This window comes from Sinohyriopsis cumingii, chromosome 5 (assembly GCF_028554795.1).
Source record: "Sinohyriopsis cumingii isolate HCF-2022 chromosome 5, ASM2855479v2, whole genome shotgun sequence".
Lineage (NCBI taxonomy): Eukaryota > Metazoa > Mollusca > Bivalvia > Unionida > Unionidae > Sinohyriopsis > Sinohyriopsis cumingii.
The window spans coordinates 119,315,694-119,338,392 of NC_142965.1; the positions used below are offsets into that span (position 1 = coordinate 119,315,694).

Sequence of the window (22,699 nt, forward strand, 5' to 3'; positions counted from 1 at the left end):
TCATGCCCTTTCACACAGCAGACGCAGCTACGTCGACCACTCCTTCTTCACCCAGTTCTTCTGTGCAAGATTTACAAAAACAACCCTTGTGGGTGTGGTGTGGAGAACGTGTGCCTAAAACGCAAATCGTCTTTTTCTGCCAAATCTTCGTGGTGTATTGTGTCATCGGGGCAGCCATTGCCAATTTGAGTTTGCAACAAGGAGACAAACAATTGTGGACCATTTTATTGAGCAGTTGCATCGGTTACCTGCTTCCAAATCCCTCCCTGAAATTCTCCTCGAACGGGAACCACGGGAACCTCGTGTCCAGTGCCAGTGTCAGTCACCAGTCCAACCACAACCAGAACCCCATTTTGGGCGGAGACACGCCTCTGACGACCAGTAATATCCCCTCGGACAGCCACAGAACTCTGGAATTATGAGTCACCAAAACCAATTTTACTTAACCTTACCCAGTGACAGTTCCATGGAGGTGTTTCTCCACAACACGTTGTGCTGTTACACGGTCAAATTACCTCAGGCCATCCCCTTAGATCACGAAGCCCATTGGGAAGTGGCTTTAGTAGAAATGATTCACCCGACCCAAGTCCTCAATGTCCTTCCCAATGAAAATAAATTTGATGTGGAAGTTCATGACGAGCAAATGCAACAGTGGATGGATACCCATAGCAAATATGACAAGAAAACCCGTACACCAAATCTAAAGTGGACCACCTATCACTTGTTCATTCCCCCAGGCTATTATTTTAGTGGTCAACATTTGGTCAACACCATAGCCACCAGGTTTAATGGTGTGTTTCTGAAAGCTTTGGAAAGTGTCAAAAAAAGTGTCACCCTGGAGTACCACAAAACAGCTCGTCGCTTCCTGATGAAATTTCCTGAGGGGCCCAAAATCATGTCTTTCTTATTTTGTCCTGAATTGTTTGACATGTTGGGCGGTGACATGGAGCTGAGGAAGAAAGTAGAAAAAGAAAAAGGTGAATTACCAGTCATTTCTGACAACGATTCTTTTGCCAAGTATTTTCGTACCCCGGTAGAACTGAACCAAGGACTGAATTTGATGTTCGTGTACTCCGATGTGGTGGAGTACAACGTGGTGGGACACACCTCCGTACCGTTACTGCGTGTCATTCCTTTCAAAGTGGATTCTGCCGCAAACGCTGACGAGGAAGGTGGAAACACTTACCACGTCCACCGTGAATTTGTCCATCCTCACTATTTGCCTGTCAGCAAGTCGTATTTGGACACAGTCAACATTACTATAAAAGGAGATTTGGGACAAAATATTCCATTCACCAAAGGAAAAGTCACGGTGAAACTCCACTTTCGAAAACGGTTTTCTCACGACTCGTAAGTAAGTCATGTATCCAGTGTACCGAGGGGTTGCTCGACAGCGAGGACACGGTTTAGGAGACATGTTAAAATCGGCCTTTCGTTCGGTGGCTCCGGTGTTGAAACCGATGGTGACACGCGGATTGCACGCCTTGAAAGATGCGGCACTGACGCAAGGCAAAGAATTTCTCCAAAATGTCATCATCGACAAACAAAACCCTAAAGAAGCCTTCATGAGGGCAGGCAAAAATGTCTTGCTGCAAACGGGCAAAGACATTTTGGGTCGACGAGACACACCTATAAATGCCCTGCACGCTACCGAATCAGGCATTCAGCAAGGACAAGGCAGAAAGAGACGACGAAGAAAACACCCTTTCACCAGACTTCAAGCGAGAAAGGCCAAGAAAAGAAGAACCGTTCGAGACTTAGACGTTTTCGATTATTGAGAAAGAACAGAACAAAAAAATGATGCACCGAGTGTCATGCGCCTGTTCCAAGACGGAACTGGATCTGTTTGCCATGCCCCCCACCATGATGACGATGCAAGAATCCCAGTGGGTGGAATTTCACCCCGTCTCCTCATTGACAGCCTCAGCTCCCATCGAGTTTGAAATCAAAGGACAGCCCGAAGATTACATCGATCTGAATAGCAGTTACTTGTACTTGAAAGTCAAAGTTGTCGATGAGGACAATTCGACCCTAGATGGCGATGAGGTAATAGCTCCCGTCAACAATTTCATGCATTCCTTGTTTAGCGGAGTGGACTTGTACTTGAACAACAAACTGGTCAGCAGCAGCATGGATACTTACCCTTATCGAGCGTACCTGGAAAATCTCTTGACGTACGGAATAGATGCCAAGAACACTCATCTCAATGCCTGTGTGCTATGGGAAGCTGACGAAGCAGGCCAGTTTGAAAGATTCGAAACTGATGCAAGCAAAACACCAAACAATGACGGATTTGTAGAACGAAGAGACAAAATCAAAAACGGACAAAGTTTAGAACTGATGGATCGTTTACATCTGGACATGTGGTTGCAAGAGAAATATTTGCTAAACGGGGTGAATGTTCGCCTGAGACTGAATCGTAGCAGTGCCGCTTTCCATTTGATAGGTACTACTGTTTGCAAAACTGTCATCGAGGAAGCCAGGCTCTACGTACGCCGTGTGGAAGTGTTACCTAAAGTGGGTAACGACATCAGTCAGACGTTGAGCAGAACGACCGCCAAGTATCCCATACGACGCGTGGAAGTGAAAACGTTCACCATTCCCAAGGGACAGCGATCCATGATCGAAGATCATCTGTTCCAAGGACAGCTACCCAAACGTTTAATCGTTGGTATCGTCGAGAATACAGCCTTCAACGGAGCTGTCGAAAAAAATCCTTTCTACTTTCAACACTTTGGCGTGTCCAAGATCGAAGTCAGTCGCGATGGCAAGACCTTGTGTACCCGACCTTTCGAACCTGACTTTGAGAAGAAGAATTACTTGAGATCGTACTTGTCCCTGTACGAAGCCACCGGCCAGTTAGGAACCAACACCAGTCACGGCATTACGTACGAGGATTACGCAGGAGGTTATGCTTTGTGGGCTTTCGATTTCACTCCAGACCAAGGCAGCGACGAGGGACATTTCCACCCTATAAAATCCGGCCAAATTCGTGTGGAAATTCAGTTTGCAAACCGAGACCCTGATGTAACGGTGAACGTCATCCTGTATGCCGAATTTGATAATACCATAGAAATCAATAGTTTGAGAGAAGTCATTCTAGATTACTAGAAGCCATGGAAGACTGTTATCCCTCTTTACCTAGTGGAGAAACTTTGGACATGGAATGTAAGGAGACTGTGGAAGAAGAAGAAGTGATCATGATGAAATCGAGATGGCCAGAACAAGAAGCCCATTTAGTCTCCTGTTTTGCCAAACACTTGGTCGATAAAATGACGGAATTGATCAAGAAAAATTGTTATGGATGTCAAAACGATCATCCCAGTCAAATTCAACACGATAAATGCCTGATGTTAAGTCAAGAAGAAAAATTGGACGAGTATCTGGACGATGCTTGGAGTCTCATCTCGAACAAAGACGTGTTGCACCAGTGGTAAAAAGACTTGCGTGAACATTCTTGTCCACCATTAACCAGTCAAGAGATCCATCGTATCGAAGCTCTCCTAAATCAGAGTGAGGAAACAGAACGAATAACCGTTTATTCGTCAGACATTTTCAAGCAAAAAGTCAGGATCGAATTGACGACTTATTATTACCTGTGAAGAAGAAGAAAAAAACAACACAGAAAACAATGGATACCTGGGAACTTTATTACCTTTTGAACCACAGTTCGTATACAGCTTCTTGGAATCCTGTCGTCTGTGCTAAAGATGAACTCCCTCATCGCAAACCTAAAGACCATCAAGCTTACGTGATCAACACGGACGACAGTCATCTCCCAGGAACCCACTGGGTAGCCGTCTACTTTCCTCAAGAAGGATGTGTGGAATATTTTGATTCGTACGGATTGCCCCCTTTGGAAGACGATATCATTGACTTTATGAGAAGAAATGCTCAAACCACCCGATTCAATAATGTGAAATTACAAGGCACAGATTCCTTGGTGTGTGGACAATATTGTGTGTATTATCTGCATCATCGCAGCCTAGGCTATTCCTTAGAACATTTAGTGACTCATTTCGATCCTCGTTCTTCTGCTAGAAACGATGTGAAAGTAGATCGATGGTTTTGTGACCATTATGCTTATCTTTTGTCTCAAGCTAGGAAACGTAGTGTCCATCAATGGCCTAATGATTTCCAACAGTGGAAATCACAATTTCATTCACAACGTTGTCAGCCCTGTTTAAAGTAAATTATCCATTGAGAAAAAAATGTTAGTGATTTGAAAAAAATGTTTGATGTTATAGTGTTGGATTATTGTTAAAAATGTTAGAGTTGTTGTTTAGTGTTAAGTGATTTTTGAATAAAAAATGTTGTGTTTTGAAAAAAATGTCTTTGTCTTTTGTTTACCTAGAAGAATGTTGGATTGATGCTCTTTGATTTCTTACTATCCCTCTCATGACACTCACTAAACGTTGCGACTCGAAAACCGTGTGGGGATGTTTTCCTTCACGTCCGCGCTTTGACTTTAAGAACCGGGGTTGTTTCCAGTCTAACCATCCATTGTCGACTCATCCTCCTAAGAAGGTGTGCTCCAAACTAGCTAAGCTCAACGAAGCCTACGTGAATTTGCATAGGGTCAGACACAGTCTGATACCGAAGCCAGAAGAAATCGAAAATGTGAGAATGTTAAAAATCACTGAAGACCTGATAGAAGAGCTCTTCAGAGAAGAAATGAACAGGGAAAAAGAAGAACGGACAGAGAAGTACAGACTTCAGAGACAGCAGCAACAGCAGCAACAACAACAGCAGCAACCTGAACCTGACAGAGGCTTTGTCGATTGCCGTATCGACACCAAAGAGTTCTTCTTTTCTTTCCGAAGAAGCAGACCTATCGCCAGAAAGTCTATCCTCAGAGGACATCGCATTCTTAGAAACTTAAAAAGAATACCATAGCAAACAAAAAAAACAGCCCTTTTCAGGGCTACCCAATACTCTAGAAAAGAAATAACTATTAATTTGCCAATGTGTGTAGGTAGAGTAGTGTGAAAATAAACACTAACTCTTTTAAAAAATGTGAGGGTATGTGTTGGTGTGTTTGAGTTAGTAAGAGCTCAAGTAAGTTGGTGGAGATAGTAGATTAGAATGATATCTTTTCTTAGTGTTTGAGGTGTATATTTGGGGTTAGATTGGATTGATTTGCGTATGTGGATAGTCTATTGAAGTGATTTATAAAAAATTTTAAAATAGTGATGGGTAGCATAAAAAAGTGAGTGAGTGTTTCTTTTAGGTCCGCGCGTTGTTGTTTTTTTTTGTCATGATCTAGGTAAGATGAATTTTATGTTATTAGGGGGATGTTTTCCTTCAAGTCCGCGCTTTCAGTATAAATTGAAACTCGTTCGGCAGTCCAGCTACCCTTGTTGATTGATCAACACCAAAAAATGAACACGAGACTTGAGAAACTGTTGGAGCTTCATGTGCATCTGGAATATGCCAGGCGCATATTAAATGAACTGGCCGCGGAAGCCATTGTCGAGGAGGGAAGGATAAGAGAGGAGGAAAGAAGAAACAAAGAAGAAGAAGAAAGAAGATATAAAGAGGAAAGAAGAAACAAAGAAGAGGAGGAGGAAAAGGAGAGAAGAAATTTCAAAATCCCAGAGAGCGAAAATTGGGATTCTGAAGCGACATATCCTGCCTCTGCTCTCTCCCCCCAAAAGGTAAAAAGTAACTGGGGGATAAGATGTGTATGTGGCGCCAGGCCTGGAAGGTGCCACCATTAACCAGGTGTCCATGAAGTTCCAAACAAAACAGCCCTTTTCAGGGCTACCCAATACTCTAGAAAAGAAATAACGATCGATTTGCCAATGTGTGTAGGTAGAGTAGTGTGAATATAAACACTAACTCTTTATTAATAGTGGAAGTGTATGTGATTGTGTGTTTGTGTTTGTAAATGTTGAAGTAAGTTTGTGTGTTTGTGTTTGTAAATGATGAAGTAAGTTTGTGTGAATAGTAGATTATGGGTTTATTTATTGATTCTTAGCGTATGTAGAGAGTATAGTTGAGGTTTATATTATATGAAATGAGAAAGTAAGGGGATGTTTTCCTTCACGTACGCGCGATGTTAGTCATGATCTAGGTAAGATCAAATTTATGTTATTAGGTGGATGTTTTCCTTCACGTCCGCGCTTTCACTATAAGAACCCACAGTGTTCGTTGTTCAAACCATTCTGCAAAGAATAAAAAGAAGATGGCGTCAAACCAAATGGACAAAATACAAACCTTGCAAGACGTTTTAGACAACTTAGGAATAATGGAACAGATGCTAATAAGACTGGTTGAAGACCATTATTCCTATAGTCCCCATCGTGTGAAGATGGAAATTAATAACTTAAGGAAAGCAAAGGACAAGATTAGTGGTGTCATGAAAGAGATTAAGGAGGAGAAGGAGGATGAAGAGGAAAGAATAAGAATACGCAAATGGAACGAAAAAATTGAAAAAGAAGAAGAAAATGAAAAGAGGAAGAAAGAAGAGGAGGAAGAGAAGAAGAAAGAAGAGGAGGAGAAGAAAAAAAAGAAAGAGAAGAAGAGTGTAGGAGATAAAATAAGAACTTGGTGGAGGAAAAGAAGAAATTAGAAGAAGAAGAAAACCCAAAGGCCCTTTTCAGGGCCAGCCATATATCTCGAAAAGAGATAGCCTTACCATTGCCTACCCCTTTTTTTTATTTTATTTTTTTTTAAAATAGAGACCCTCCCTGTTTCAATTTTACATAGACCCTATACAGTCCCAGGTTTTTTTTGGCCATGTTAAATTTACATAGACCCTATATTGTCCCAAGGGTTTTTGGCCATGTTAATTCCCATAGACCCTATATTGTCCCACGATTCTTGACCATGTTAAATTCCCATAGACCCTATATTGTCCCAAGGGTATTTTTAATGATAAATCCCATAGACCCTATAGGATCCCCCTTCACTACTATCATCATCCAGTGTCTCACCAATTGTACGCTGATGACACCCAAATATACAAATCTAGCCACCCAACTGAAGTTGATGCTACCATCCAAGGTGTAGAGAGGTACATTTCTGATGTGAAATCATGGATGACATGTAACAAGCTGCAGATGAATGATGATAAAACTGAGGCCATTCTGATCACAACACAAAGACTTTCTCATTCACACCCTTTATCTCAAACAATAAATATCAGCAACACCAACATTAAATTCCCACAATCAGTAAGAAACCTAGGTGTTACTCTGGACAGTACTCTCACATTGCACCAACATGTCATGAACATATGCAAGGCTGCATATCTTGAGCTGAGACGCATCAGCTCAAATAGCTTTCAGTTGATGCCACTATAACACTTGTGTGTTCATTAGTACTTTCAAGACTGGACTATTGTAACTCAATTCTGTCTGGTTCATCTCAATATCTACTCCAGAAACTTCAGAAAGTTCAAAACACAGCTGCTCGGATCATACTTAGAGTACCACGATCAGATCACAACTCCCCGCTGCTCTGTACCCTACACTGGCTATCCATTCGATCCAGAATCAAACACAAAATTTGTTCTCTGTACTACGTTTCACTGTCGGACTCTAGTCCAACATACATATCCGACCTCACCCATGTGTACACACCAGCAAAATACTTACGCTCCTCTTCTGACAATCATATATTCATTATTCCCACTATGAAGACAAAGTCATATGGACAGCGTTCTTTTGCATACCAGGGCCCAGCATAGCGGAATGAATTGCCCACTGAACTTAGACACAAAGACAATGATCACATTCAAGAAAGTTCTCAAAACTCACTTATTTCGACTGCAAAAACAAACTTAAAGGCCTAATGATGTTTCCTACCTTAAATATTCTCAGCATGATTTTTAATGTTTTCTAATTTCATGGTGTTTGTTTTTGTAATCATATCATTATATGTTTTTTTTATCTTATAGGTGTTGTCTAATGTTGTAAAGCGCTTAGAGCTTCTAAAGATTAGGCGCTATACAAAGTCCTCATTATTATTATTATTATTATTATTATTATTATTATTATTATTGGGCCAAATCGGTCTAAGGCCCCTGTAATATTAAATTTTGACCACAGGCCCTGCTCTAAGTCATCCTAATATAATGCTGCACAGCTAACATATTAAAATATTTTTGTGTTGTTTTCTACAGTTTATATATCGGTGTCAAGTAGATCACAAGGACCACCACCATGACTGCCCATGGCGACCTTCTGTAACGAAATATTTTAGTTCCATCTGCCCTCGGGCAGATTGCTGTACGGGACAATCCGCCCTTGTTTGGAAGTGCACTTGAAAACTTTATTATGTACAATTGCGTCATCATCATATAATGAGTTAGTACATAATTTTTTTATTTATTTAACTAAAACAGAAAGGGACTTGAGATATTATTCAAAACATAATATAAAGAAAACCTTTTAAAATCATCCCGTCAATTTTGAGAATACTGGACATCTTAAAAGTGCGCAATATTTGGTCGATTATGTTTCTAAATAATCATAGTTTGCAATATTTCTACGCTAATTTCCCGCTAAATGTGAACCGGAATGCCACCTTCGAGACGTAACACACGTTCTGAGAGCTCAAAGAATGATGAGGAAGAAAACAGAAATGATAACAATGATACTGGCAAGAAAAAGAAAATATCATATGTTAAAAAAGATCCTGACCAGTGGATTTTCCTACTTAATGGTAATACGGATTTGGCAAAGGCAGCACCTATTTTCGTGGTGCGCCTGTTTTTGATCTTATGTTGGGGCCACACAAAAAATGTTGACCTTCATATAACTTCTTCTTGTTGTCCTTTATGAAATGTTGTTTGTTTGTTTTTTGTTTTAAATTATCTAGATATTTTATTGTTAATAAAGATAAAATATGGAGAATCGTGACAAGGTTTAATTTTATACAACATTGTCGCGGTACTTAATGATCTTATCGGTACATATTAAAACTATTTTGCTATTGCTACTTTCCTATAATTAATAATGTTTCAGTGACTATCCCTCTTTCTATTCCTATAATTAAAAGAATCTTTGTCAATCGAACTGTTACAGGTTTGACTATCCTTTAAACTGGTTTATATCATATATAACCCAAAGGTCTCAAAAGTAAGCATTGGAAATATTAGCTCTCAAACTCGCACAATTCATTCAGGGATTCCTAAAGGCTGTTTTGTGCCCTCTCCCTTTCCTTATCTTTGTCAATGAACCACCATTAATTAATGAATCCACAAATAGATTTGTTTGCAGATGATGTAACCTTGTATACATCTAGTTCTGATACTGAAGTTGTCCAAATGAGATTAAACTCAGCCCTTAGTACAGTCCAAAACTGGGCACAACAAAATAGGATGGTAATTAATGATATCAGAAGGCAAAACAAAATGTATGATTTTGGGGATGTCAAAAAAGCTACACAAGACAGGGAACCCAGAACTATCTCTTGCAAATAGTCATCCGTTAGAAGATGTCAAACATGAAAAGCTTGTAGATGTGACTGGAGATAATAATTTATTATGGAATGACCATATTGATATGCTTTGTAAAACACTATCATCCAAAATTGCCCTACTCAGCAGAAATATTTACCTACGTAAACTCAAAATATATACTACAAGTCATATAATCTTCAGCAATGGATTGTTCAAATGTACGGGGAAACTGCTAAATCTGAGCTTGACAGGATTTATATGCTTCAGAAATGTGCAGCATGCATAACTTTAGATGGATCTATTGATCATCCCACAAACTCGTATGGTTCAGTTCTTTTATATAAATGTCTACATGAAATTGCACCAGAGTATCTTCAGAATTTATTCAGGCCTTTTTCAACACAATACCAGTTGAAATCAATATCACATGGAAACCTTCTAGCACCAAAACGAAGAACAGAGCAATTTAAAATGAGTTTCCAATACTCTGGTACAGTTATGTAGAACACTCTGGTACAGTTATGTAGAACAATCTTCCACTGCATGTAAAATCTGCTGAAAATATTAGAGTATTTAAGAAGAGATATCATGAGCATGTATGTGCTTCTAATAGATAATGGAATTTAGTATTTTAATACTAAACATGTTAAAATAAACAGTAATTACTGCTATCTTCATATAATGTGCATTATTATACTCTCCTTAGAGGGCCTTAAGGGAGAATAGTCCTTGACTAATGATTCACCTTCTATAAATAAAGCATTATTATTATTATTATTATTATTGACAACAAGTAATACTGCCATAATATGACAAAATAAATCATTATTTGACTTTTGCACTACCATGGTCCTTGTATCCCACATCACCATTACTGCATAGGTATGACTTGTCACCTGAAATAAATGCATTATCAAATGTACAATATCTACTTTCCTGACATTAATAGAAACATCTGGTATTAAACCAATCTGTATTTTGCATATTATTTTCCAAATAATAGTTTTGTAAGGAACTTTATTTAATGACATTTTAATACTAAAATCCTACAATCATACTTTGCAATGTAAGATAAGTGACGTATAATGCAACCGTCTTTTTCATGCATTCAAGAATTAAATGTCCCCCCCCCCTTCCTTTTTTTATGGCTAGCTTCACAAAGTACATCTCCGTCAGCCAGGAGTTCAGAAATTTATTTTTATTTCAGAAAGGAAAATGAAGAAGTACTTGACCATTATTTTATTATATATCTTGACTTAATTTAGTCACGTAAGATCACATTTGAGAGAATCCTAAAACATTATATTGTATTGCACTCTACCATCTACATTCAACAGACTAATTCTTCAAATGAGTTAATTTATTTATTTTTTATTTTTCTCTTAACAAATATATGCATGGCATTCTGGTTTTTGAAGTCTTCGGTGCGGGATGCTACTCTATTATTTTGATTAAATTTATTAATTATTTCATAGTATAGAATGTGCTGCTTTTGACGTCATCACATTTCACACTACTGGTAATTATGTGTTTTTCTTTTTTTTTAAATAGTATGGCAAACCTTTGTAAATGAGCTTGGTTTGTTACAACTCCATGACCTTAAACTAACTAAGAGAAAAGAGCAAAAACCAACAAGTTTTACAAGATTATATGAATGATTTATTTCCTTAGAATACAAAGTGAAAATTTATTAAGAACTTACACTATTGTGAATTAAATTCCAAAGAGTCCTAAAAATTCTATCGCAAATAAAGAAAAGTATAGAGTTTTCGGAATGAATTCTAGTGGCATTCCAAGTGATATCCAGTCTTGAAAGTGCTGATGTACCAGTAGCCTGGAATGTGGCAATGTGCTAACATTCTTGATGTATCACAGTGACATCATCCAAAATATCCTTGAATGAATTCACCATTATCCCAAAATAGTGATTTGGTCTGAATTTATTAATGATCACTTTGCAGTTCCTAAGAATAATTTAAATAAATCCTAACAAATATTAAAGCTCATCTACAGTAGATTCTATGACTGATGTTTAGGTATGGAATATGAATAAAAATTTGAGTGCAGATCCTCAATGTAATTCTGAGGTAAACAACATTTATATAAAATGCTAAGAAACAACAGAACCATGATGAAGGTCATTTTCTATCTTATTCATAAACAACTTGCTTGTAGAGATGTCATAATTGTTGGAAATGTCTACCGGGTACCCATCAATGATAATGATTGGTTACCTGGGTACCCAATCAAAGGGAAATTGTATTAAAAGTGAACTGGAACTGCTTTGTTGTAGGTTCACACATGCCAACCCCTGAGAAATGTATAAGCATAATTTATTACTAATGCAAGTGGCAAAAAAGCATAATCTGAGCATAAAAAGAGCAATCTATACATTACATACCATAATTACAGAAAACTATGACAAACATACATATTTATTTTTGCTACTTACCTGGATCTGCAGTTAAAATTTTGTCACAAATCGACTAAATCCATGTTGATTAGTAGTTAATACAAAACTATAGACATAAAAGAAATGGATATATTATTTATGCATAACACTCATTTTAATTAGTCTACATGTCTACATTAACTTTTGCAAATAGTCGTACAGTCCACAGATGATGACTGTTGTAGTATTCTAGTAGTCATGGTTTGTCCTTTAACAACGGTCTGGTGCATGATGTTTTTAAATTTAAGAAAAATCCCTCTGCTCTAACGTTTTTAAGTCATATAACATTCAGCAGTCACAGCGATACATCCCATTTTTTTTTATATCTGGCATCGTTTATTTTTAGTTTAGACTGGTTCATTAACATATGTTGCATAAAAAAGATGGAATCTGTGACAAGCGGTTGCAAATTCAAGAATCCTATCTGTCACAATTAAATTAATGCAAAAATTACCATATTTACATATGTGTCAATTTTTATTGATTTTTTTTCAGTGCTATTGAATAACAAAGATTTCCTTTGTATTTAAAAATGTCCATGAAAAATTTCATTCTCCATTTTGTTAATTTTTTATAACATGGTATAAGAAGTGCATGTTACGATAACCAAGCCAAGTTTTTGTGTTGCCTTTGCCATGACAGAAATATTTACCTTGGGTTTCCCACTAATGAAAAAGAGTCTAGTAAACAAACGTGAACTGTGGCTAAATGTAGACATGACACGAATCTTGAACTGTAATTGTTATTCTGTGTCTCGATCTGAACTTGGAATACTTTTTTTTAATGGGTACCCTGATGCTTGTTTTATTATTCAGGTTATTATTAACTGATGGGTACCCGTTGGCTTCTTTGCTTGCTTCTGTAAACATGTTTACCTCCAAGTAATAATGATCTTAAAATATAATCTAAATTTATAGACAGGAGTTATGTAATGTATTGATTGTAAAATTTAAAAAAAACATTAGTCAGGTAGGTCCAACTTTTGCCCTCTATTATAGGTGATTGTCAATTACACGATACAAATTAAATACACATACAAGTCCAGCATTCATCATCTACGATACTGTCACTTTATTCTTGTTGAATATAACTTGAAATGAGTTGTGACATAAGATAAATTTTAAGTCCATCAAACTTTTTAAAATACAATTCTTAGGCCGTATGACTTGTAAACTTAGAAAGAATTATTTTTCACTTTTATTTCTCTGCAGATTCCATTGTACAAGAAAGTCCTGATGAAGAAAATAAACCAGCATTTTGTCGCTTGAGACATCCAAGGACAGGTACATATTATTTGTTGCTTGAGACAGTCAGGGACAGGTAGATATTATTTGTTGCTTGAGACAGTCAAGGAGAGGTAGATATAATTTGCCACTTGAGAGAGCCAAGGACAGGTAGATATAATTTGCCACTCGAGAGAGCCAAGGACAGGTAGATATAATTTGCCACTCGAGAGAGCCAAACATAAAAGAAGAGGAGAATAATGTAACACAGCACTTCGAGCACATGATCTTGCTGATGGCAGAATTCCAGTTGACAGTCATTCAGTGAAAGTTACACATGTAGACTAGTTAAAGTGAGTGCTGAACGTAACTGAATTTTAGTGTAGTTCTAATAGATTTTGCCCTTTCGGACAAGAATTTTGACTAACTGCTGAATCAAGTTAATAGTAAAATAAAAAACATCTTTATCATACATGCTGTAATTCTGGTATGTAATATACAGTGGTGACATTAGGTAGTGATATGTATTGGATACTGTGGGTTTTAAAAATGCTGGCTTTATTTCAGGTTTATACACTTTTAATACAATTTCCCTTTGATCCTTTTCCATGGTAACCTATCATTAAGGTCATTTGGTACCTGGTAGAAGTATTCTAAAATGTTGACACCTTTACTTGTCACTTGAGACAACCAAGGACAGGTGGATATTATTTGATACTTGCTAAAGCCACTGACAGTTAAATATCATCACTCGAGACAACCAAGGAGAGGCAGATCTTTTTCATCAACTTGAGACAACCAAGGACAGGTAGATGTTATTTGTCACTTGAGACAACAAAGGACAGGTAGATATTGTCACTTGAGACAGCCAGGAAAGGTAGATGTTATTTGTCACTTGGGACATCCGTGGACAGGTAGATAATATTTGCAGCACTCAGCCAATTGATTTAAAATGGAAAAAAGTATTATAATCAAGAACTTAAATATACTTAATTTCAATTGAGAGGAAGAGAACGTATTTTCTAGAAGGAAGCATTTGAACTGTTTAGTTTAAGAAGAAAAAGAATAGCAACAAAAAATAGCAACTAAAAGTGTTAGTAAACTGACAAAAAAGTTTACTCTTGTTAACCCTTTACCTCATGCAAGCGTTTTTGGACGCCTCTACTCCATTCGCATGGAAGCGCCTTTTGATGCCTCTACAAGATTCGCATGGAGCGCCTTTTGATGCCTCTACAAGATTTGCATGGAAGCGCCTTTTGACGCCTGCTGTAAACATCAGCCATTTTGAGCTGGTTTTCGTAGCGCCACCATCGAGGACCCCCCCCCCCCCCCGATACTACATTCATTTCTGCGAATGACAATTACGTCAGATCACATGGTCGCTATTTATGCGCAGGTCAATATCTGCTATTTAAAGTAACTGGGTCATAATCTCCATTTTCCAAAATGGCGGTCGCAGATTTCATTCAGTACGTACGAAATTTTCACGATTAGAATCACGACCATGAAAGATTCAATAACTTAGGTAAAGGCTCTGATATTGATGTAGGCAACAATTAGTTTTTATAAATTACCAAATTCAGATGACTTAATGATGTAGACACAGATGAAAACCTTGTAAATTTCGAGTATCAGAAATGGCAGCTACGGTTGGTCACGCGGCCTCACTGACATGACGGTGAACAAGTTCTCTCTCGATTTTAAAGCACATAAAAAATTCTTCCGTGAAAAATAATTGCACAGCTATCACAATCGGACTTTACTCTTAAATTTTTCCACATATAATGTTTACCAAAAAAAGTAAAATGGTTGAAATTGCTGTTAAACGTAACATACACTACATTGCTTAACAGTTCACAGGCAGGATTTCATTCAGTACTTACAAAGTTTTCACAATTAGAATCACAACTATGAAAGATTCAATAACTTAGGTAAAGGCTCTGATATTTATGTAGGCAGCAAGTAGTTTTTATTGATTATCAAATTCAGATGACTTAGTGATGTAGACGCAGACGATAAACATGTAAATTTCGAGTATGGGAAATGGCAGCTACGGTTGGTCATGTGGCCTCACTGACATGATGGTGATTGAGTTTTCTCTCAATTTTAAAGCACATAAAAAATTCTTCCGGCTATAACAATCGGACTTTACTCTTAAATTTTTCCACATATAATAGATGTGTACCAAAAATGTAAAATGGTTAAAACTGCTGTTAAACGTAACATACACTACATTGCTTAACAGTTCACATTCAGGCCTATGCATATGCTGTCAACTTATTAATAGGTGTTCTGTTTATAGCGCGCTGCACTTTGTCACTATGCTCTATGAGGTAAAGGGTTAATAGGCAGGGTCTGTTTTTAGGCAGTCGTGGGGTTCATGCAGATTTCCATTTTAAAGAAAATCCTGCTTAAAAATGGCAATTGAATGCATGGCAATCATGCATGATATTTTAAAGTCACTACCCTTTATTTCTGAATTAAATCCATCAAATATTCAGAAATTGTTTTTCCCCACCCTCAAAATTTCAGTTCTAACATAAGGCCCCTGTAATATTAAATTTTGACCACAGGCCGTGCTCTAGGTCATCCTAATATAATGCTGCACAGCTAAAATATTAAAATATTTTTGTGTTTTTTTCTACAGTTAATATATGGGTGTCAAGTAGATCACAAGGACCACCACCATGACTGCCCATGGCGACCTTCTGTAACAAAATATTTTAGTTCCATCTGCCCTCGGGCAGATTGCTGTACAGGACAATCCGCCCTTGTTTGGAAGTGCACTTGAAAACTTTATTATGTACAATTGCGTCATCATCATATGATGAGTTAGTACATAAATTTTTTTTATTTAACTAAAAGAGAAAGGGACTTGAGATATTATTCAAAACATAATATAAAGAAAACTTTTTAAAATCATCCTGTCAATTTTGACTTGGGGTTTGTTTAGTATTGTAATTTGTAGCTCATTGAATTTTCAAGTTAGTGTCATTAAATGTAGCTAAAAGTAACTAATTCATTTTGCGATTTGACATTGTGCATAACAGATCTCATTAAAAATGCTACATGCTAAAACAGCATGGTCTGTTTACATCGAATTGTTCTATGCCACCATGACCTTCGGAAGAGTTGACTTCTTTATTAAGGAGTAGTCGGCTTTCATGTTTGGCTATATTTGGCCATAATGTAGCTGCCTCCATTTGATTTCTTTGCTGTATCAAAAATTTACTCTTCCAGAACTTGGGACGAACATGACACAACATATCTACACAGACCAGTCTTTTCAGCATGCATCTAATGAATGGTGTTGCACTGTATGTCATTATAAATTATGTTTAAATCATTTGTGTCCAAAATGAATATGGTAAGTTTAGCTACATTTCGATACGCTGATGTGAAAATTAAATGAAAAACAACCACGGATATTATTCGCAATACTTCCAGGGCCAACATAGCTACTTGCATGCATGTATGCTACCTTTTTCAGGATAAATCGAATGAGTAATGTTATTCAGTATGTAGATACAATGGGCATTGAAATCATTTGTGCATGAAATGATTTACTTAACTTTAACTACATTATGAGGGGCTCAGGTGAAATTCGCTGAGCTACATTCTCAGATATCTTTCTTGATGCTGAGCTGAACAAACTGTAACATCATTGTCATGTTCTTAGCATGCATCCTGTTTCCATATTTCAAGCAAATTCTGTAACCCAACTATCATTTTCCTTTTGATAGTGTTTTCTTCCACTTGACACATCTTTTTTCCTTGGCTGTGTTTCGTTTTTCAGCATCTGGCGACTTCCAGGAATCCAAATAACCCCACATGTTGATTTTGGAAATAGGAAGTAGCATGTGTCATCAGACATCACATAGATGCAGAAGTCTCTATTTGAAGTTAGAAGCATTCAATGAATGTAGATTAAATGCATGTTATCTATCTTCTCATATCACCATTATTTATTTTTCACTTTTTTAATATTTCTTTTAATATCATAAAACATATCATTTGTAGATTACATTTACTCCATAAGCCTCAAAATCCAACTGGCCAGATAGACTGGCTAATATTTTTTTTTGCATCAGCCCACCGTGAAATTGACTGACATTGGACTGGCTAGCTGGTTGGATGCTTTTTTTGTATGCTGGTACCATTGATTATTGAGTATATTTATTCCAATAACAACCTATAATTAACACAGACTTATTATAATGCAGACCAAAATTATATTGTGTTTGATGAATAAAAATTTGAGTGCAGATCCTCAATGTCATATGAAAGACTTCTGATGAAATTGATTTCTCCTTAAAATATGTTCCCCAAAGTCATTACGTTAGGAACATTAGCCTGCTACCTAGCAAATCCAGTCCTACTAAAAGACGAAAGATGTCCTTTCTATCTCGTATAGACAAAGGACAACAACTTTGACCATTGCCTCTCCTTGCCACTGCCAGGTGTCACCAGATTTTAGCGTCACTGCTATACTGATAACATGGTACAGTTTGCCTCCAACAGTCCATGGCATTTTTTGTTCAAATTGGACATCCAATGTTCCTTTTGGATTTTTTTGTGTGGAATAATCATTCTGCTGCAGGTTGTGTACATTATTTTTAAAATTTCTGCCAAATGTGAGTGGTTAGAGGAAAATAAAGGGAAGGAAAGAACATTGATGTCCTCATTGTACATCCCAAGTAAACACCCAGCCTTGTGGGGGATGCAGGGCATTCATTGTTTGCATCCGTCATGCACAGTAACATCAGTGGCAAGCGAGGATAATCATGTGGAAGGGGTAAATCCGTCTGTCTTCAAACAGATGCATTGCCTGGTCCAGGAGACGATGACGCAATTGCTGATATTTGGTCAAATATATCCTCATTTTTCCCATGCTTCCACAGTATAAAATATTAACCTTCTAGAAATGCTTTTCACTTCTAGAAAGTTCAACTCTCAGGCAAAACGGTTTTCATTGTGTCTGCCAACTCTATGGTGGTGACCTGTCTCAATCAGGGGGACACTAAATCATCCAACCTGTGTGACAATTGCCATATCAGCATACAAATCAGGCACATTCCTGGCAGACTCAGTGTCTTGGCTGACACTGTCTAGGAGAGGTTGAGTCCTTCACACAGAAATCTCTCCATCAGTTGGTCTTCACTTGGATCTGCACATGATCAACCTTTTTGTGTCAGCTTAGCCTTCCATTAGATTTAAAGTTGGAGGGTGAGTTGCGAAAGTAAGCAGGGTTTTTTTGGGAATCTAGGTAAACCGCCTGGCTCCTGGTTGATAAGGAAAGCCCTGCATCAAGGTGGAATCACCTTTGTCTCTCCAGTTGAAGACCCAGAAGCATGGTCTGTGGATGCACTGTCAGTCAGTTAAGAGGGATTGTGGGCATTTGCCTACCTTTCCACGGTCCTGATACCAAAAATAATACTAAAGTTAGGGGGTCAGATGCAAGATGATTTTGATAGCAGCAGCATGTGGCAAGGGGGGTAATTGGTAAATATTGCCTGTTGTATGAGACAGCAGAAAACGATGGGGTTATTTGTCTTTTAGTAGAGATGGATTTGAGTGGTAGCAATTCCTAACGTATTGTGATTGGGAAATTATTCTTGAAGGGACATAATTTACTTGAAAATTTGCTTTTATAAATAGTATTACAAAAGTCAAAAGTGACAAGTTATCTTCCTAAAAATAGAAATAAGGTAGTTTTGTTCTGTGTTATATACAGACCTTTACATTTTGAATTTGGTAATCTCAATATTTCTTAGAAGGTGAATGTTAGTAACATCACAAGTCAATGTGTTAAACAAAATTCTAAAGCACTTGTTTTGTGATAAAAATGTTCCTGATTCAATGGTTGGGGCCTTAACAATTTTATTGGGAATCACCCCTTATGTGGGTTGAAGAAATGGTGGTCCTTAGCCTCTCCATTGGTAGAATTTTATACATTGTGGAGAAGACTTCAGATGTACAATATACTTCCATACATTTATTAATGGAAGCCTTGTATTGTGTTTCCTTTGTCTGGCCAACCAGCAAAATTTTGTGTTTGTGTCAAGGGGGGGGGGGGGGGGGCATTTGTGTTAACATCACTGTGGAGGTGCATTTATGTTCAGATCACTATAGATCAGCAGTTGGGTTTAGGTCATTGTCGAGGGGCATATGTGTCATATGAACACATTTCTTGTTCTTAAATTTTGTGTCGAATGTGTTGCATTTGCTATGTTCAAAAGATTGAATGATGCTGACATAATTTCATATTACAATATTTACTTTTAATTGCATTTGACAAGGCTTTGTTTCTGTTTGATATTACAATATTTGCATGTAATTACATTTGACAGGTCTGGGAACTTTGTTTCTGTTTGCCAAAGGAGACAGAGAAATTTATGAAGTCACTCAGTTTAAAGAGGAAAACAGATCCTGGTTCATCGGAAACCATGTGCAACAAGGTTACTCTTTTGTTTGTCAGTCCATCAGTCAGAAATCGCAGATTGTTACCTGCATTTATAAAATTTCACTTCAGCATGCCATGAAAGCAGAGTTATTTGCCTTGTTATGAAACAGTGCATGTCCTTACTCCTTCATCCATTACCCTTATTTCATTAATTGATTTTGATATTGTGATTTTTCTGCATGAAATCTATTTGGCCAAAACTTGTTTTAGATGGTAGAGAATATAATTCAACAAGAGTTTGGCCCCCTGTCCACAGTCCATCCAGATTTTTCTCCAACTTCACCCTTGTATGTTTTGCATTCTGTGTTGTTGGACTATATCCCTAGCAAGGTAACAAGGGGAGACGTATGAAGATGTTATTGAGGGAGGCTTTTTAGTTGAAATTTTACAGTTCACAAGGGGAACATGGTAATCTATTAAATTCCTGATAAAGAATATTATAATAAAAATCACAGATGCTCTTATACTACCAGATATACTTGCTTATAAGTTTAGTCCAAACTGCCAACTACACACAGATCTGCCAACTACACACAGATCTGGTATTACTTAATGCAAAGCAGATCTAGATCTTTGCAGATGTTTTATGACTAATCAGTAGAGTAAGCAACATGGGCCCTGATCTGTTAATGCATAAAGTGCTGGCAGATCAGGGTCTCTGTTGTTTGCATTTGGATTGAATTAAAGGGATATATATAAATATATTTAATTAGAGTACAGAATTTTGGTGTATGTTAACAGCCGACAAATTTGGCATGTTGAAGCTGACCAAGTCTTTTGAAGTGCCAGTAGCATACATGTGAACCATTATGCTTTTTTTACTAAATTACACCTTATGCATAAACGTATTTGGATTACACTTTTTTTTTCTTTTTCATTTTTATTAACATCCCATTAATCCATACAGACCGTATTCTAGAAAAGATGTCTCTGTATCTACAGCATAAGAGTACGCTTGTCTGTAGACTTGCTTGCACTTTCCTAACAATAGAGTATTATGTTTTATTTATAGCAACTGCCCTATTTCCAAGAAATACGCTGATTTCTAATTACAAACTTTTGACCTCGGATTCTATTTATAGCAGCTCTATGGCTTAGGAGAGAACAGACTGGTTCTCCATTTTTTTTCATCTTTGCTCGCAGTCTTTGTTCTAATTCATATCTAGTACAGAACCAGTCTTTAGGTATTTGACACTAAAAGTCAAGTCAGATTTATTCTAGTTGATGCCTGTGTTAGAGCAAAAATGTTTTTCAAATAATTTCACAGATGGATTAGGAAAGATGAAAAACCGATTCAGATATGAACACATGAATTACACAATACAGCATTCTATTCTAGGGCAGCTTCACAACCCTTGCAGGCTGCGTGGAAAAGATTTTAATATTGATCATGGTGGTAAAACAAAGAAACCTTGAATTCGCTCATTTTACTAACTCCGCTACTAAAGTAACTTCTTTTTTGCAGCAGAACTAAATTGTGGACACGAATTTTATAAATGCAGAGGTTTTATGTACCGAGTTCTTAATAGAACACAGATTTTCCCTAGCGGTAGAAGACTACATTGGTCCTTTGTTCAAACGAATGTTTCCTGATTTCAAAATTGCAGAAAATATGCATGTGCGAGAACAAAATCATCTAATATTGTTGGGTGTTTAACAGATGATACTTCACTTAAAATTGGTCCGTTTAGTATTGTAACAGACAGGAGTAGTGATTATCATGACAAAATGTTATACCCAGTCTGTGTAAGATACCTTGACAATGAAAAAGGCAAAGTCAGAGTGCTCTTCTTTCATTACCAGAATTAACAGTAGATTCCACTGGAGAAAACTTTTTTTATTTGCTTGATAATGTTTTGAATAAACATAAGTTGGCATAATTGTATGGGGTTTTAAGCTCGTACTGCATCATTGATGACTGGAATTCATTAAGGAATTTCATTCTATATTTTGAAAGATGTCTCCACCATTGTACATATCAGGTTGTCTCAGTTATATGATACACTATGCTACAGGAAAAGCTGTTGATAAATTAGAAGAACTCCTGAAGTATCAAGTTGGCAGACAACCTGACACGTATTTCATGCGGACAGAGTTGATGTGCAATGGCAGATTATTTCCCAGCTAAAAGATCCAATAACTGGAAGATATAAATTTCCTCTTCTTTGTCAGGTTATGAAAGGAATATTGGTTCTTTACCATTCTAATGCTGGCTGTGAGAGATTGTTCAGTATTGTTAACAAAAATAAAACTGAATTCAGATACTTGCTCTGTAACCCAGAACTTAGTGTTCTACTGGTGTGCAAAACATTTAGTCTTAGCTGGTACAAAGTGTTTTTAAATGCAATATGAGAGTTTGTTGCTTTTTAAAGCTCAAAGTACTATATATGAAAACTTAAAGCAGTAATTAATGTTAAAAGTCCAGAGGGATAAATAAATCATTAAATAAATCATTTTGTACATATGCTTATTGAATTTTTATCATGTTGTATGTGGGTTACTCTTTTTCTGCTTGGATTACTCTTTTTGTCCACTGATTACACGTTCTCCTCACCAGGGGTTGGCAGTAATTGGCTATTCCATTGCTATTCTCAGCATTCTTTGGCCACCAAAACATAAGCATATTTATTTAATATAAACTGTAAGTTATGGTTATATAAAAGATAAAAAGAGAAATAAAATGCAATTTTAGAATAACAATACACACTGTATTACATGTTGTCGTAATACATTCATTTTTTCAGATGGCAGTCTGTATATCACCACACCTGTTGATCCAGTATTTCTCATGCTTCCATACCTCATCAAAATGGAAAAGGTACGTTTAAAAACAGGAGAGTATATTGTTGAATGTTGTCATTACCGAACTCTTTTCTAGGATGGATAAAACTTTTCCCTTCTGTTTTATAATGTTACAAGCAACTAGAGCAAAGTTCGTGATATTATATTGCCAATCCAAATGCTACAAGATCAAAAACTATAATAATTATAAATTACAGTGTGTGTACAACAGGGTGAATTTGCACTACAAACACTAATTTATTTATTTACCCCCACCCCCCTTAAATTATTTTGAATGCTATTTCAGAATTAAAAAGGAAAGGTATTGATAAAAAGGAAGAATGTGATACAAATAAATGGAAGGATGTTTT

General features: G+C 36.9%; 1 protein-coding gene across 1 annotated transcript in view; it reads left to right on the top strand.

The window, feature by feature from the left end:
* The first annotated feature begins 8,507 nt into the window (after positions 1-8,507).
* The window catches only part of LOC149800064 (ribonuclease H2 subunit B-like), a 57,642-nt gene continuing 43,450 nt past the window's right edge, over positions 8,508-22,699 (top strand). The window contains exons 1-4 of the mRNA XM_089959616.1: positions 8,508-8,670; positions 13,073-13,144; positions 19,435-19,542; positions 22,292-22,365. Of these exons, the coding sequence (XP_089815742.1) occupies positions 8,526-8,670; positions 13,073-13,144; positions 19,435-19,542; positions 22,292-22,365 (399 nt within the window). The 5' untranslated portion in view covers positions 8,508-8,525. The remainder of the gene's footprint in view (positions 8,671-13,072; positions 13,145-19,434; positions 19,543-22,291; positions 22,366-22,699) is intronic.